At 40.8% G+C, this 16,742-nt stretch overlaps 1 protein-coding gene across 1 annotated transcript in view; it reads right to left on the bottom strand.

Moving 5' to 3' along the window:
• Positions 1-16,040, bottom strand: part of LOC149130201 (E3 ubiquitin-protein ligase RNF10-like) — a 20,185-nt gene extending 4,145 nt beyond the window's left edge. Inside the window, exons 1-14 of the mRNA XM_089346354.1 lie at positions 15,722-16,040; positions 14,761-14,936; positions 13,951-14,041; positions 13,062-13,119; positions 12,403-12,529; positions 9,931-10,070; positions 9,156-9,268; positions 8,480-8,524; positions 7,327-7,452; positions 6,450-6,756; positions 5,180-5,313; positions 4,104-4,221; positions 1,912-2,010; positions 115-321 (exon numbers count right to left, since the gene is read on the bottom strand). Of these exons, the coding sequence (XP_089202480.1) occupies positions 115-321; positions 1,912-2,010; positions 4,104-4,221; positions 5,180-5,313; positions 6,450-6,756; positions 7,327-7,452; positions 8,480-8,524; positions 9,156-9,268; positions 9,931-10,070; positions 12,403-12,529; positions 13,062-13,119; positions 13,951-14,041; positions 14,761-14,936; positions 15,722-15,973 (1,993 nt within the window). The 5' untranslated portion in view covers positions 15,974-16,040. The remainder of the gene's footprint in view (positions 1-114; positions 322-1,911; positions 2,011-4,103; positions 4,222-5,179; positions 5,314-6,449; positions 6,757-7,326; positions 7,453-8,479; positions 8,525-9,155; positions 9,269-9,930; positions 10,071-12,402; positions 12,530-13,061; positions 13,120-13,950; positions 14,042-14,760; positions 14,937-15,721) is intronic.
• Positions 16,041-16,742: the final 702 nt, after the last annotated feature.

Genomic DNA, 16,742 nt, shown 5'->3' with positions numbered 1-16,742 from the left:
CTCGCTTGCCAGTCCTCAGTCAAAGCGTCCAACCCATGCCAGCATGGAAAGCAAGACGCTAAACGGTGATGAGCATGACAACACGAAATAGAAAAAAATCAGAAGGGAACTGACCTTGCTTCTTCTTCTTCTTCAGTTTGCCTTTGCCCGAACCCAAATGCTCACTCTGTGAAGGTGTGGGGTCAGTGCAGTCGAGCGTAACGCCAACGTTGACCGGAGGAGAGGCAACGGTGTCGCTGGGGACGATCAGCTGTGGAAACGACAGCTGGGGTCGCTCGTACTGGATCTCGTCGGCGGAGCTCATCACAATTTTCACGGGGTCTACAAAAATGAATTGGCAAAAAAAAAAATGAAAAAAAAAAAATGAAAGAAAACAAGAGACAGCAATGAGCGTGGGGGGGGGGGGAGAAGTGACCCCCTGAAAACTTGTTGAAATGAGAAATTGGAGGGGGACAAGGCTATTTTATTGTCTTTTATTCTTTTACTTGCTTCAACTATTGAACTGCGACCATGCTGGGGTACTGCCTAGAAAGATTTAGTCAGACAAATAAAGTGGATTTGGTAGAAGGAAACTGAACGAAGCAGGTCATATAGGTATATATATATATATATATATATATATATATATATATATATATATATATAATAATATTAGGGACAAAATCCAAAATTACAGGTAAAAACTCAATTAAAATCAGTTTATAAAAAATTAAAATTAAATTGAGCTTTATAGATAAAATATATAGTTAGGGAAAATAACCAAGTTTCAAGAACTCATCGATGAAAATCCACTATCACATATAGAAAGATTAAATCATGCTGGAGCACCACTTTTAGTCAAAGAAATCACCCCCCAGGACCTATTCTTTGTTCTACCGGTCTCTTTTGCCAAACTGCTAAGTTACGGGGACGTAAACATATTAATTCATTTGGTACTTATTGTTGGTTGAGATATATATATCTAATTATTGTTCTACTTAAGATCTGAAGATTAGCTATAATTTTTAATAGAATTTAATTTTCGATAATTTCAATTGATTTTAATCGATTTAAATTTCTTTTCTATTTGAAAATTAGTTATGAAACACGTGTAATCATTTTATTATATTTATCTTATGATATTTACTTTACTTTATATTATACTCATTTATTGTGCTTTTAATTGTTAATTTTTCTATATGTGATAGTGGATTTTCATCGATGAGTTCTTGAAACTTGGTTATTTTCCCTAAAACTATATATATATATATATATATATATATATATATATATATATATATATATATTCTCTTGCTTGTTTCAGTCATTTGAACTGTGATCATGCTGGAGCACCACTTTTAGTCAAAGAAATCACCCCCCAGGACCTATTCTTTGTTCTACCGGTCTCTTTTGCCAAACTGCTAAGTTACGGGGGACGTAAACATACCAACATCGGTTGTCAAGCGATGATGGTGGGAGGGGGAGGGGGTCAACAAACACAGACACACAAATACAAACATATATATATATATATATATTTACATACACACACACAATGGGCTTCTTTCAGTTTCCATCTACCAAATCCACTCACAAGGCTGTGGTCAGCCTGAGGCTATAGTAGAAGACTTGCCCACCTCTACAACAACACATGACCACCACAACTACTACTACTACAACACCACTGCCCATACATTGTCTATACCATCACTTCTACAACACATACAGTCTATACTATCACTTGTATTTCACCATCACCACCATGACATATACATCGTCTATACCACCACCTCGACTACAACACAACACAACTACCCCACCTACTGCTATAACACACACATCATCTGTACTACCACTTCTACAACACATTCTGTCTATACCACCACCTCTACAACAACACATCACAACCACCCCCACTACTACGATACGTACATGGCCTATACTTGCGGTTCTCCTCTTCAATTAGTCTTGACCTCAGTCTCTCTTGCCTCTGTTTCTTCTGGCGACACTTCACCCGCTTCTTGATGATATCTGAAACAACAACGGGGTACATATATATATATATAATTATGTGTATTTCTTCTATCTTAATGAATAAAAATTCTTCTGATAGAATAAATGGGTTAATAGAAACTAATGTAGCAAAGAACACAAAATAACTGTGGTTAGCTCCTGTTTTTAAGGCAGGAACTCCTTGAAATTTTGGGTATTTGAGTATATTTAAGAATTTAAGGATTGGAGAAAATGCATGTTATAATTGCATACTTTATTCCTACATATGTTTCAAAGGATTACAACCTGTGTGATCCATAGGGATCTTTGATATTAAAATTGTAACCTTCTCATCAGGGAAAGCATGGGAATCATAATCGGTCATAATGTCTTACGTTTAAGATGATTCCCATGCTTTCCCTGATGAGAAGGTTACAATTTTAATATCAAAGATCCCTATGGATCACACAGGTTGTAATCCTTTGAAACATATGTAGGAATAAAGTATGCAATTATAACATGCGTTTTCTCCAATCCTTAAATTCTTATATATATATATATATATTTATATATATATATATATATAATATAAATAATATATAGATATATGCATATATCCATACATATATGTGCATACCTCCATATATATGTACACATACATGCATATATGGGTACAGGACATCAAAAACACGTTAAACGCAATGAGAAACGAAAACAGAAAACGAACTTTCTTCGAGCAACGAAAAAAACAAACAGAGAAACGAGACATGCAACATAAAGAGTACACCCCTTCGTCAGTTGTCCCTGTTCCATCTATGGTTGAAGCTAATGGCAATTTTATTGAATAAATTTACTCTTTAGCATTTCAAGATATTTTTATGTAATTTTGGTAAATATATTTGTTAAAAGGAGATGTCAGTGTTATTTTCGTCTTTGCATAATTCAGACGGACAGTTTATTCACTGCAACCTGTATATGTATCCCTCTCTCTCTCTCGGAGAGGCACAAGCACATACACAGACATATACACATGCGGCAGTAACTTCTGCCTACCAAATTCAATCACAAGGCTTCAGTCGGCCTGGGGTTATAGCAGAAGACACTTGCCCAAGGTGCCACGCAGTGGGACTGAACCAGAAACCATGTAGCTGGGAAGCAAGCTTCCTAACCACACAGCCATGCCCGCGCCTACAAAAAAAGTGTATATAGATATGCGCAGCGCTATTCGTGTGGCAAGTTTTCTACAGCCGGATGCCCTTCCTGACGCCAACCCCCACCTGTTGCCAAGCGAGGTACTTTTTATACATACATACATATATATTGGCCCTCGTGCTGGTGACACGTAAAAGCACCCACTACACTACCGGGAGTGGTTGGTGTTAGGAAGAGCATCCAGCTGTAGAAACTCTTGTAGTCCTAGAAACGATGATGATGATGATCATCATCATCATCATTGTTTAACGTCTGCTTTCCATGCTAGCATGGGTTGGACGATTTGACTGAGGACTGGTGAAACGGATGGCTGCACCAGGCTCCAATCTAAATTTGGCAGAGTTTCTACAGCTGGATGCCCTTCCTAACGCCAACCACTCCGAGAGTGTACTGGGTGCTTTTACGTGTCACCCGCACGAAGGCCAGTCAGGCGGTACTGGCAAAGGCCACGCTCAAAATGGTGTCTTTTATGTGCCACCCGCACAAGAACCAGTCCAGGGGCACTGGCAACGATCTCGCTCGAAAATCCTACGAAGGCCAGTCAGGCGGTACTGGCAACGGCCACGCTCAAAATGGTGCATCTTATGTGCCACCCGCACAAGAGCCAGTCCAGGGGCACTGGCAACGATCTTACTTGGCTTGCCGGGTCTTCTCACACACAACACATTTCCAAAGGTCTCGGTCAGTAGTCATCGCCTCGGTGAGGCCCAATGTACGAAGGTCTTGCCTCACCACCAGTGTATGTATGATGATGGTATATATATATATACACTGACTTAGGACCAGACTTGTGGAAAGAAAGCATCACTACTATCATCGTACCACTGTCGCTGTCAATGCCACTAACTCCTGCACCATGACCAACTACTACAGCACTACCACCACCATCACCACCACAACAACAACAACCATTGACATACCACTAAACTCTTTCAAGGTTTCCTTTGACACAATGGGAGGATTCAGTAAGACTTCGACAACTTTAAACTCCACACTCAGAGGAAGATGGTTCAAATAGCGCAGTCGGTTCCGCAGTTCCTGCAACACAACAGAATAACAACATTAAATCAAACGAGTGACACCACAACAACATGGTAGCAAGGCCTGCAAGAAATAGCAGTCAAATCCCTCTCTTAACATTAACCAGACACAAATGTCCCAGAAGACACAAATGTCTCAGAAGACCAGGCACAAGACCCGGATCTTTTTTAAAACGGGGGCCACATTTTTCATTAACGAAACACTTTGAAACTTGGAACACTGGTAGAATGTGTCATATAAAACATCTTTTTCTCTTAGTCTTCTTAAAAAAAAAAGAAATCCATAAATTATTCCATGTTAAAGTTGTCGTATTTCTGTAATTTCAACCAATCACTGACGTCCATTCAGCCGATATACATTAAGTGCCGACTACATAAACAAACGATTCTGAAACAATTAACCCTAACCCTAACCCTAACCCTAACCGTAGGGTTAGGGTTAGGGTTAAAGCAAATTTAAAATGAAAAAAGCAAATAAAACGAAGGTATGGAGATTAAATACGCTTTACATCGCTTAATGAGCCAAAGGAGTAAATGTAAACAACTGAATACTTGTCAGTGATTGGTTGAAATTATCAAAATAAGACAATTTTTTACATGAAATAAATTCGAATACAAAAATATTTTTCTGTTCTATAACACAAAATAGATAAGTATACGAAGTTTGAAAGTCTTTCGGTACCAAAAACACTACGTAAAACATTAATGAAAAATGTGGCCCCCGTTTTAAAAAAGATACCAAGACCCAATTAATTCCAAGGAGGATCAGGGATCAAAAGATTTAAACCTTAGACAAGTCACTCCAAGGCAGCCCACCAAACCCCAAACCTCCCTGGTCGACACTCACCACCCAGCGAAGAGAACCAGGGAACATGTGATCCATCAAAGCACCAGAACCCACCATGCCATTCACACAGCAAAAAAAAAAACGGACACAACATGACACCATCACTTACCTGGGTCATTGCGATACTCTCCACTTCGACTATTGATGCGGTGATGGTTTCGGGGCTGTGCTCCAGGCTGCCATATTGCCATGCAAGACATCTGGCATTAACAGCATGTAAATAGATGTGTTGGCCATCAGCAGCTGGAAAGAGCAAAACCACAACAGAGTAAATCCTCTTGTATAAGAAGCTAACAAGCTTTCATATATATATATATATATATATATATATATATATATATATATATATATATATATATATATATATATATATATATATATATATATATAAAATTATAAAATCTGGTAAATAATCATATATTAATTAATATCGATTAATTATCAGGAGACCAGCACATCTAAAGAATCAAAGAGATTCAGAAATAGTATCTGCAATCTCAGGGGATTAAGGTACATTTTTAAAAAATAACGTTGACCACTAACGTGGACAATTAATGTGCTAGAAATAGATCACATCTTGTGTCTATTAAGACCTAAATTGTTCTCAACATGAAATATAGCAGCATACCAAAAAACTTATATTGCCTACATGGTGGAGACCTCTATAGTGACAAGTGGAATTTCAGAAGTGTAAGGTACTAATATCAAAGAAGAACCAAATAAGAACAGTAGTATGTATACACATACAGAACTTCCAAAATTGTTAATTGATATACAGCTAAACTAGTGTATGCTTGGATAAAATTTCTCTCTTAAGAACAACCTCTTTCCATACAAACTTATACATTATATATATATATATATATATATATATACAGGGTGTCTATTATCTTTACAACTCCCATACTTTTAAACTCAATATTGTAAAGAAACTTTATGGACACCCTGTGTGTGTGTGTGTGTGTGTGTGTGTGTGTGTGTGTGTGTGTGTATATATATATATATATATATATATTCATTTTTCATTTTTTTCATTTTATCTAGTTTCAGCTCATGAGCTGTGGCCATGCTGGAGCACCGCCATGTGGTGTTACTACACAATTTTACTTCACGAATTTTACTTCAGGAATTGACATTTGGTGCATGAGAAAGTTTGATGTATATATATATATATATATATATATATATATATATATATATACACACACACACACACACATACACAGATAACGAAATAATTTTATTCTCAAATGCAGACTAAAATAGTAATCAAAGGGATCCATAGATTAAAAAAATGGTCGAGACCCCCCTGAGTTAACAGCTGATGTTTATTTGGTATGAGGTGTTGTGGATGTCTGCTGCAGCTGAAGCTACGATACCTTGATAAAAATAGAATGTGTCTTTGGAGGTGTTGGCTGATATGCCTCTCCTCTGTTCCACTTTGTCTTCGGAGTGGTGAGGCAGCTCGAGTGACTCGGCTGCCACTTCGGTCGGCATGTGTTCCACCTCGGTCAAGTTGCTCGCTGTGCAGCCTGCGTAGAGGTTGTGCGGAGGTGAAACGGGAGCTGACAGCAGGTCAGGAGGGTTCGGAGACTCTGGCTGTGAACTGTCATCGGGCAAGCGAGCTGCCAGCCCCAAGTCGGAGGACACCTCTTCATCGAAGGCATCCAGGTACTTCGTTATGGCCTGCAGCGAAACAAAAAAGATGAGATAAGTGAATGAAAACGAAGACAGCCATCGTTATTATCATTATAGTCGTAGAGCGCACAATGTTCCTGAAGGCCGGCAATGGTCTTCCTCGGTCACGAGTGGACGGCCATCATGTATCATCATGTGTATATACACTGTGCATGAGTAGGCATATATATATATATATATATATATATATATATACACGTAAAAGCACCCACTACACTCTCTGAGTGGTTGGCGTTAGGAAGGGCATCCAGCTGTAGAAACTCTGCCAAATCAGACTGGAGCCTGGTGTTGCCATCTGGTTTCACCAGTCCTCAGTCAAATCGTCCAACCCATGCTAGCATGGAAAGCGGACGTTAAACGACGATGATGATGATGATGATGATATATATATATGTGTGTGTATGTATATGTGCATGTGTGTGTAAGTATATGTATGTATGAGTGTTTATGTCTGTGTGTATGTATGAGTATGTGTATGGATGTGTGTGCATGTATGTGTGTGTTTACATATATGTGTGTGAGTATGTATGCATGTGTATATGAAAACCTGTCCGTTACCTTAGAAGAAGCCTGAAAGGTTTCCTTGGCAGGGGCGTCATCAAGTTTCAGGTTACCAAAGCTGGTCGGGAGACCTTCCTGTACATCATCGCCAGTGGTAGGCTGTGACAAGTTAGCAATGCGGATCTACAAAAAGACCGACAACAATATATTTGAGAAAGAAAGCCCCTGGACGATCGCCGTTTCCCCCAAAATCTTCCATAGCAACGAACTGCATTTTAGCTTTTAGTACTCAGTAGGCACATCATATCTCAAGTCCATGGCAATATAACTGACAGCGATCAAAAAACTCCCTGTGAATGCGATACCAGTCTGTCAGAGGGTGACCCCGTTTGCAGTTGAGTAGACTGGGGCAAAGTGAAAAGAAGTGTTTTGCACAAGGACACAACACACTGCCCAGTTTGAGAATTGAAACCACGATCTTGTGATCACGAATGCAACACCCTAAGCACTAAGCTACATGCCCTTGATGTGGCACTTACATGAAGAAAATGCTGTTTTGAGGTCCTTAAAAGGAAAATGTAAAGTAAGTACTTTGGGCGTTACTGTCTCAAGTCCTAAAATTCATAGGGCTGGTTTCTCCGTTTCCATGGTAACGTAACTGACAGGGATCAAGAGACTCCCTATGAAAGGGACACCAGTCTGTAACAGGGTTATTCATAGCCGAGTGGACTGGGGCAACATGAAGTGTTTTTACCCAAGAACACAACGCACATCCCGGTCTAGGAATTGAAACCGCAATCTCGTGATCATTAACGCAAGAACCAAATCACTAGGTTAGGTGCCTTTGATGTGGCCCTTATTCATAGTAAATGCTGTTTTGAGCTCCTTAAATGTAAAATATAAAGTACTCTGGGTATTAATGTCTCATGGGGGCTGGTTTTTCTGCTTCCATGGCAATATAACAACAGGGATCAAAAGATTCCCTATGAAAGGGACACCCATCTGTGACAGTGTTGCTCATTTTACAGCCAAGTGGACTGAGACAACATGAAGTGTTTTTACCTAAGAACACAATGGACGTACGTCCGGGTCTATGAATGGAAACCACAATCTTACGAATGTGAGTGCAACAAGCTAACCACTGGGCCACCTGTTTTGAACAACGCTACGAATATGGAAGTGGTTGGGAAAAGAATTTGTCTCATCTCACCTTTTGCTGTTCCATAGCAGATTCTATAAAGCACACCTCGGATTCCTGGTTAACGAGAGAAGAGAAAGACAATGAATTAAATGAAGACATAGACAAACTGAGAATACATATGTTTAGGTATGAAGGAGAAGCAACCCAAGGGATATCAAGTTGGCACCCCATCGCTTACGACGTCGAGGGTTCCAGTTGATCCGATCAACAGAACGGACTGCTCGTGAAATTAACGTGCAAGTGGCTGAGCACTCCACAGACACGTGTACCCTTAACGTAGTTCTCGGGGGGATATTCAGCGTGACACAGAGTGTGACAAGGCTGACCCCTTTGAATTACAGGCACAACAGAAACAGGAAGTAAGAGTGAGAGAAAGTTGTGGTGGAAGAGTACAGCAGGGTTCGCCACCACCATCCCTCTGCCGGAGCCTCGTGGAGCTTTTAGGTGTTTTCGCTCAATAAACACTCACAACGCCCGGTCTGGGAATCGAAACCGCGATCCTATGACCGCGAGTCCACTGCCCTAACCACTGGGCCATTGGGCCTCCACCCAAGGGATATAAACAATACTGAACACACGTAAACAGACACAAGGTATGTGTTTTGCCGGTTCGTGTGCCCATCCACACCTGTGACTAACCTAATTTTTATCCTGATTTTAGCCCCATAAAATGAATCTAAAATACCTCAGCATTAGACATCTGCAACTTCAGTTCTTTGTCTTCGATGTCGGTCACCAGTTCTTGGACATCGGTTGTCGATGCCAACAGCACCTTGCTGAAGCAAGCCTTCTTGGTTTCTGGGGGGAACAAAAAAAAAAAAAAAAAAATAATTTCAAGAGAGAAAACGATAAGTTTATTATACGTTAATGGATTAATACAAGGGATCTCCCAACCAGGAGTGCTTGCAACTCCTGGAATGGAGCAAGATGGTATTTTAGAAGGTTGTACATGTTGGCATCACATAAGAAACACCTGTGCTGGTGGCACATAAAAAACACCTGTACTGGTGCCATGTAAGATGCACCTGCACCTAATGATGATGACGATGATGATGATGGTGGTGTTTGATGATGACAAGAGTGATGATGAGAGCATTGATAGCATGTACCATGACTCGCAATACTCATCACCATGCAACTTCCAAGACAAAATAAATATATATATATACTCCTCAACATTCTGAAGAGATCTGCCAAACCATTGGCTAGATTGAAACGTGCGTAAATGACTATTACATAACATCCACAATGACTCATTACATGACCTCCACATAATAAAACAACGGCTAACTAGCCCAACAGAATTGCTTCTTCTTGCATTTGTTGCTCCAGTCTCCACATAAATATATATATATATATATATATGTATATATATATATATATATAAAAATAAAAAAGGGAAAAAATATGAATATAAAATAAAAATTTTTTTTCTTTAAATGTATAAAAGTAGGTTTCACCTTTGACATTGCAGGGTTTCGAAGGCGGTCCTTGCCTGCTGGCCTTAGCAACAGGCATAGTGCTACCCTTCTCTCTTCTCATCAGGGTCAGACAGATCTTGTCCCCTGTCTTGTATCTGGTCACCTCAGTTGTTTTTACACTGGTTGAAGTGAAAGGAAGAGAAACAAAAGACATTAGAATCTAAAATATTTAAGCGGTGAAATTTCCATGAAAATGGTCAAAGGTATTCGAATAGAGAGAGGATACTACCTTATTTTTCATACACAATATATCTAGGACTACATTATCAAATGTGCATTTTCTTATTTAACACCCCTTTCGTTACCTTATTTCTGTAGAAATACACTGACGTTTCAATTCATTTTGGAAATGAAGAATTTTAAAAAATAATTTTCAAAAATAATTTTGGCGCAGGAGCGGCTGTGTGGTAAGTAGCTTGCTTACCAACCACATGGTTCCGGGTTCAGTCCCACTGCGTGGCACCTTGGGCAAGTGTCTTCTACTATAGCCTCGGGCCAAACCAAAGCCTTGTGAGTGGAGTTGGTAGACGGAAACTGAAAGAAGCCCGTCGTATATATGTATATATATATATATATGTGTATGTGTGTCTGTGTTTGTCCCCCCAACATCGCTTGACAACCGATGGTGGTGTGTTTACGTCCCCGTAACTTAGCGGTTCGGCAAAAACACACCGATAGAATAAGTACTAGGCTTCCAAAGAATAAGTCCTGGGGTTGATTTGCTCGACTAAAGGCGGTGCTCCAGCATAGCCGCAGTCAAATGACTGAAACAAGTAAAAGAGATTAATTAATCTGGCATTTGGAAGATAACTTAACAAGATATTTTGAAAAAAGAAATTTATAATTAAGATCACTTTAAGAGGAAGTTTGTATCATAGAACCAGTGGGGGTGGTCTCGGGTGGGTTGGTATAAAAAAGATTTAAAGAAGCTATCAACCAACATGGTCAAACCAGACCCCCCTCACATCTGCTGTGAGTCTATATAAACAGTACCCAGGGAAGCTCTCTGCATCCATGTTGTGGACACAGAACCAATATGGTCCCTATGTCACATACAGACACAAACCCCTTTTATTACAATATTTCTGTTGACATACACTGACTTTGCTTCAATTAATTTCGGAAATAATGAAGAACTTAGTAGAATCGTCATCATCATCATCGTCATTTAACGTCCACTTTCCATGCTAGCATGGGTTGGACGATTTGACTGAGGACTGGTGAAACCAGATGGCTACACCAGGCTCCAATCTGATCTGGCAGAGTTTCTACACCTGGATGCCCTTCCTAACACCAACCACTCAGAGAGTGTAGTGGGTACTTTTACGTGTCACCCGCACGAAGGCCAGTCAGGCGGTACTGGCAACGGCCACGCTCAAAATGGTGTATTTTATGTGCCACCCGCACAAGAGCCAGTCCAGGGGCACTGGCAACGATCTCGCTTAAAAGTCCTTACGCATGCCTCGGGCACAAGTGCCAGAAAGGCGACGCTGGGCACAAATGCCATCACAATTTCGCTTTCGCTTGCCCCAATAAGTCTTCGCAAGCTGAGTTTCGTGTCCAATGAAGGAGACGACGTTGGCATGGGTGCCAGTCGTCGAATTTAACTCGATTTCGATTTCACTTGCCTCAACAGGTCTTCGCAAGTGGAGTTTAGTGTCCAATGAAGGAAGGTATAAATAACAGTCATTAATTAAACTGGTGTTTGGAACATAAACTAACATGAAGTTTTGATGGAAGGTTTCAATTTAGATCATTTTAAAAGCGAAGTTTTTATTTTAGAACCAGTCGGGGTGGTCTCAGATAGATTGGTATGAAAAGGGTTAAAAAAAGAAAAAGACCATCAACCAACATGGTCAAACCCGACCCACCCACATCTGCTAAAAGTCTATATAAACAGTACTCAGGGAAGCTATCTGCTACCCATGTTGTGTACACACAAGTGATATGGTCCCTATATTACAGAGTTACTTTAAACAATTTTCAGTATAATTGGTAACCGTGATGGCACCTGTACCAGTAGATCACTAAGAGCACCGTCTAAGCGTGAGCGTTGCCAGAGCACCAGCTGTCTGGCTTCCGTGTCGGGGGCACATAAATAGCACCATTTGAGCGTGATCGTTACCAACGTCGCCTTCCTGGCACGTGAAAAGACATTCGAGCGAGTTCGTTGCATGTAAAAAGCACTCACTACAGTCTTGGGAGTGGTTGGCATGAAGAAGGGTATCCAGCTGTAGAAACCATACCAAATCAGGTTGGAACCTGGTGCAGCTCTCCGGATTTACCAGTTCCAGTCGAACCGTCCAACCCATGCCAGCATGGACAGCAGATGTTAAATGATGATGACGACGACGACGTATAAAATGCAAGAAAGTAGATGTGAAAGTTGAAGCAGCAGGAACTGCAATAATAATAATAATAATAATAACAACAAAAACAAGGGCCACTGACCTCTTCAAGTCCTTTTGATAAACAGGTTCGTTACAAATCGGACACCGATGCCACTTCTTCTCCGACAGTGCCAGGTAATGGAGAATACAAGACCAACAATAGATGTGGCCACATTTGGTGATTTTACCTGGTGGAGAGATGGAGAGATGCAGAGGTGGTGTATATGGTGTTGGTGAGAGAGGGGGGGGGGGTTCAAATATACAGAAAGGCAGTAGAGACAGAGGGAGGGGGTTCAGGAAGAGGCTGAACACAAAACAGAGGGAGGGGGTTCAGGAAGAGGTTGAACACAAAACAGAGGGAGGGGGTTCAGGAAGAGGTTGAACGTAAAACAGAGGGAGGGGGTTCAGGAAGAGGTTGAACACAAAACACAGGGAGGGGGTTCAGGAAGAGGTTGAACACAAAACAGAGGGAGGGGGTTCAGGGAAAAGTTGAACACAAAACAGAGATGGAGGAATGAGTTATGCAGAGGTTGAACAAAGAGAGGGAGGAGTAAAACATGAGAGATTAAACACAGAGAGGAGGGGTTGTACATAAAACAGTGAGAGGGAAATACAGGTACAGCCTGGACATGAAACAGAGAAGGAGGAGGAGTCAGTTATAGGAAGAGGGAGGAGTAAAGAACTGGGGGAAGTTGAGCCGAATGCACACCCAGTACTTACCAGCCATAGGTCGACTCAGGCATATTGGACAGAGGGGAAGTTCTGGTGACGACATACGCTGAAATGAAAAAGGGGAAAAAGAAAAAAAAAAAATTACCTCGGAAGGTTAGCAGAAATGACTGCCCCCAAAATATCACGGTTAATAGTTAATTGGACACACGCAATAATTAAGTCAGCGTTAGCAATGTTTCACACATCAAATATTTATTTCTTTATTGCTCACAGGCGGCTAAACATAGAGGGGACAAACAAGGACAGACAAACGGATTAAGTCGATTACATCGACCCCAGTGCGTAATTGGTACTTATTCAATCAACCCCAAAAGGATGAAAGGCAAAGTCAACCTTAGCAGAATTTGAACTCCGCTAAGCATTTCACCCAGCGTGCTAACGATTCTGTCAGCAAGCCGTCTTTCACACATCAAATATCAACAGAATTTTAACAATAGATTAGTTTTAAAAAAATAAATGTGGGGTTCCCAAATGCAGGGGTCCCCCAATGACAGGGTCACTGACTAATACTGGGAAGGACCTTTTGGTATCCTGCCACACAGAAAGAACATATTTTTAGATATTATTTCGATTTTATTATCAACTGGGTTGGCAAGAAAGTAATTTCATTTTTTTCGCAAATAAATTAGAGAGTTACAATTATTTTAAATGACTTTTGTCAATGTTCTGATTTTTTCCCTTTTGACATCTGATAGCCGTTACTTTTAGCTTACTTTAGAAGCAAATTACATGCAATTTGTGCCTGGAATTTCTTCTATAACATGCTAAATTAACCCCAAGCCAGAGCCCTGACAGAGACTACTACTTTGGACCAGAATAAACCTAGGAGCAACAGTAGCTAACAGGAGAAAAAAAAAAAGGGGGGCCAAATACTCACCACTTGCTCAATACTGTCCCAATCGAGTGGTTTGTCGGGGTCTGTGGCATGAATACTGTAGTCTCCGGAGTCTTTCACAACAAACTGGCAACTAAATTGGAAGAAGAAGAAAAAACAAACATTAAGATGGCACCTATTTATACAACTAAATGGACTGTGTACAGCAGGAGATTGTAATTCAAAATGGCACCTATTAACAGCGAGGTGGACTGTGTACGGCGGTGAACTATAATTCCACATGGTACCTGTTTACAGCTAGGTGGACTGTGTACAGCAGGAGATTGTAATTCAAAATGGCACCTATTAACAGCGAGGTTGACTGTGTATGGCGGTGAACTATAATTCCACATGGTACCTGTTTACAGCTAGGTGGACTGTGTACAGCAGAAGACTGTAATTCGAGATGGCACCTATTTACAGCTAGATGGACTGTAATTTGTGATGGCACCTGTTAACAGCTAGGTGTACTGTGTACAGCAGAGGACTGTAATTCCACATGGTACCTGTTTACAGCTAGGTGGACTATAATTCGAGATGGTACCTATTCACAGCTAGGTGGACTGTGTACAGCAATGAAGTATAATCTCCCATATGGCATCTCTATACAACTAGGTGGACTGTACCGCCACAGGATACCTATGAATCTGTAGTCTTTGAATCAGCTTCCTTTCTGGTGTGTATGTGTGTGTACACACACACTCTAGACTGAACAGGGTTGGAAAATAAAATCTGGTAAAATAAATAAAGAATAAACAAAAGTATTAGGAAAGGAGGCATAAGCGGTGATGGCAGTCGGTGGGCGGTACTTACTTTGCTTGCAAATACTGTTGCTTGTTGAAGATCGATGCGACGTATCTTGGTCTGCGGAGAGCATGGTGGTGAACGACAGACCTGGTACGGCGGGTACCATAGTCAAAGTTGATCATGTGACTGATGTCATTCTCGTTCAAGATAGAGTCATATTCAGCCTCTAATTGCTCTGCTACCTGGAAATAGAGACACACAGACAGACAGGTTACAGATGTGGTAAACACACACACAAATACACATATAACTTTTGCTTCTTTCAGTCATTAGACTGCAGCCATTATTATTATTATTATTATTATTATTATTATTATTATAGATATATATATAAAAGATCCAGAGATCAAGGTGTAGGAAGAAAGTTAGCTTCAAGCAATCCATAGTAAATATGTAAAAACAACTTTCGGGAACAATAGTGGTTTCTTGAGACAGAAGGTTGCAAATAATCTTTCTTTATTGGAGAACATCATCATCATCATCATCGTCGTCGTTTAATGTCCACTTTGCATGCTAGCATGAGTGGGACGATTTGACTGAGGATTGGTGAAACCAGATGGCTGCACCAGGCTCCAATCTGATCTGGCAGAGTTTCTACAGCTGGATGCCCTTCCTAACGCCAACCACTCCGAGAGTGTAGTGGGTGCTTTTACGTGCCACCGGCACGAAGGCCAGTCGGGCGGTACTGGCGACGGCCACGCTCGAAATGGTGTATTTTATGTGCCACCCACACAAGAGCCAGTCCAGGGGCACTGGCAACGATCTCGCTCGAAAGTCCTTACACATGCCGCAGGCACAAGTGCCAGAAAGGTGACGCTGGGCACAGGTGCCAGAAAAACAGTTCTTTCTATATTCCATGGTATATTTCACTTGTCCAGAGGGATGGAAATTCCAGCAGGGTTACAGAGAGGGGAAGAAAGACCAACAAAGACACACAGACACATAGATGGCTAGCAGGCAGACTCACCTCATTCCTCGGCTTATCATTGAAATTACCCCTAATCCGTGGTCTCTTGTCACTGGCCGACCGGGTTCTTTGAGGTAAAGGTTTCTTATAGGGGTTAACATCTTGGTATGGACGTGATCCATTCTCTTTCTTCTTGTTATTGCGTTGAAATCGGACAGGGTCTGCAACAGAAAACATTAATAATATTACAAGTATCATCATTCTTCTTCTTCTTATTATTATTATTATTACTCTTTTACTTGTTTCAGTCATTTGACTGCAGCCATGCTGGAGCACCGCCTTTAGTCGAGCAAATCGACCCCCAGGACTTATTCTTCGGAAGCCTAGTACTTATTCTATTGGGTCTCTTTTTGCAAGAACATCTTTGATCAGAACTGGCCTGGGGCTAAACAAGAGCAACAAGGAAGGACACTTTAGATAATGTAGTCCTAGATACACTATGTCAGAATAAAAGACAGGATGGTCACAGCTGGAACATATTTCGTCATAAGTCTGTCTGGATCTGAACTGACCTGGGGCTAAACAAGAGCAACAAGGAAGGACACTTTAGATAATGTAGTCCTAGATACACTATGTCAGAATAAAAGACAGGATGGTCACAGCTGGAACATCTTTGATCATAGGTTTGTCTGGATCAGGACTGACCTGGGGTTAAACAACAACAAGGAAGGACACATTAGATAATGTAGTCCTAGATACACTATGACGGAATAAAAGACAGGATGGTCACAGTGGGAACATCTTTGATTGTAGGTCTGCTGGATCAGGACTGACCTGGGGTTAAACAACAACAACAAGGAAGGACACATTAGATAATGTAGTCCTAGATACACTATGCCGGAATAAAAGACAGGATGGTCACAGTGGGAACATCTTTGATTGTAGGTCTGTCTGGATCAGGACTGACCTGGGGTTAAACAACAACAACAAGGAAGGACACATTAGATAATGTAGTCCTAGATACACTATGCCGGAATAAAAGACAGGATGGTCACAGTGGAAACATCTTTGATTGTAGGTC

Source organism: Octopus bimaculoides, chromosome 30 (genome assembly GCF_046866305.1).
Source record: "Octopus bimaculoides isolate indiv1 chromosome 30, ASM4686630v1, whole genome shotgun sequence".
Lineage (NCBI taxonomy): Eukaryota > Metazoa > Mollusca > Cephalopoda > Octopoda > Octopodidae > Octopus > Octopus bimaculoides.
This window is presented reverse-complemented; position numbering and strand designations above follow the sequence as displayed.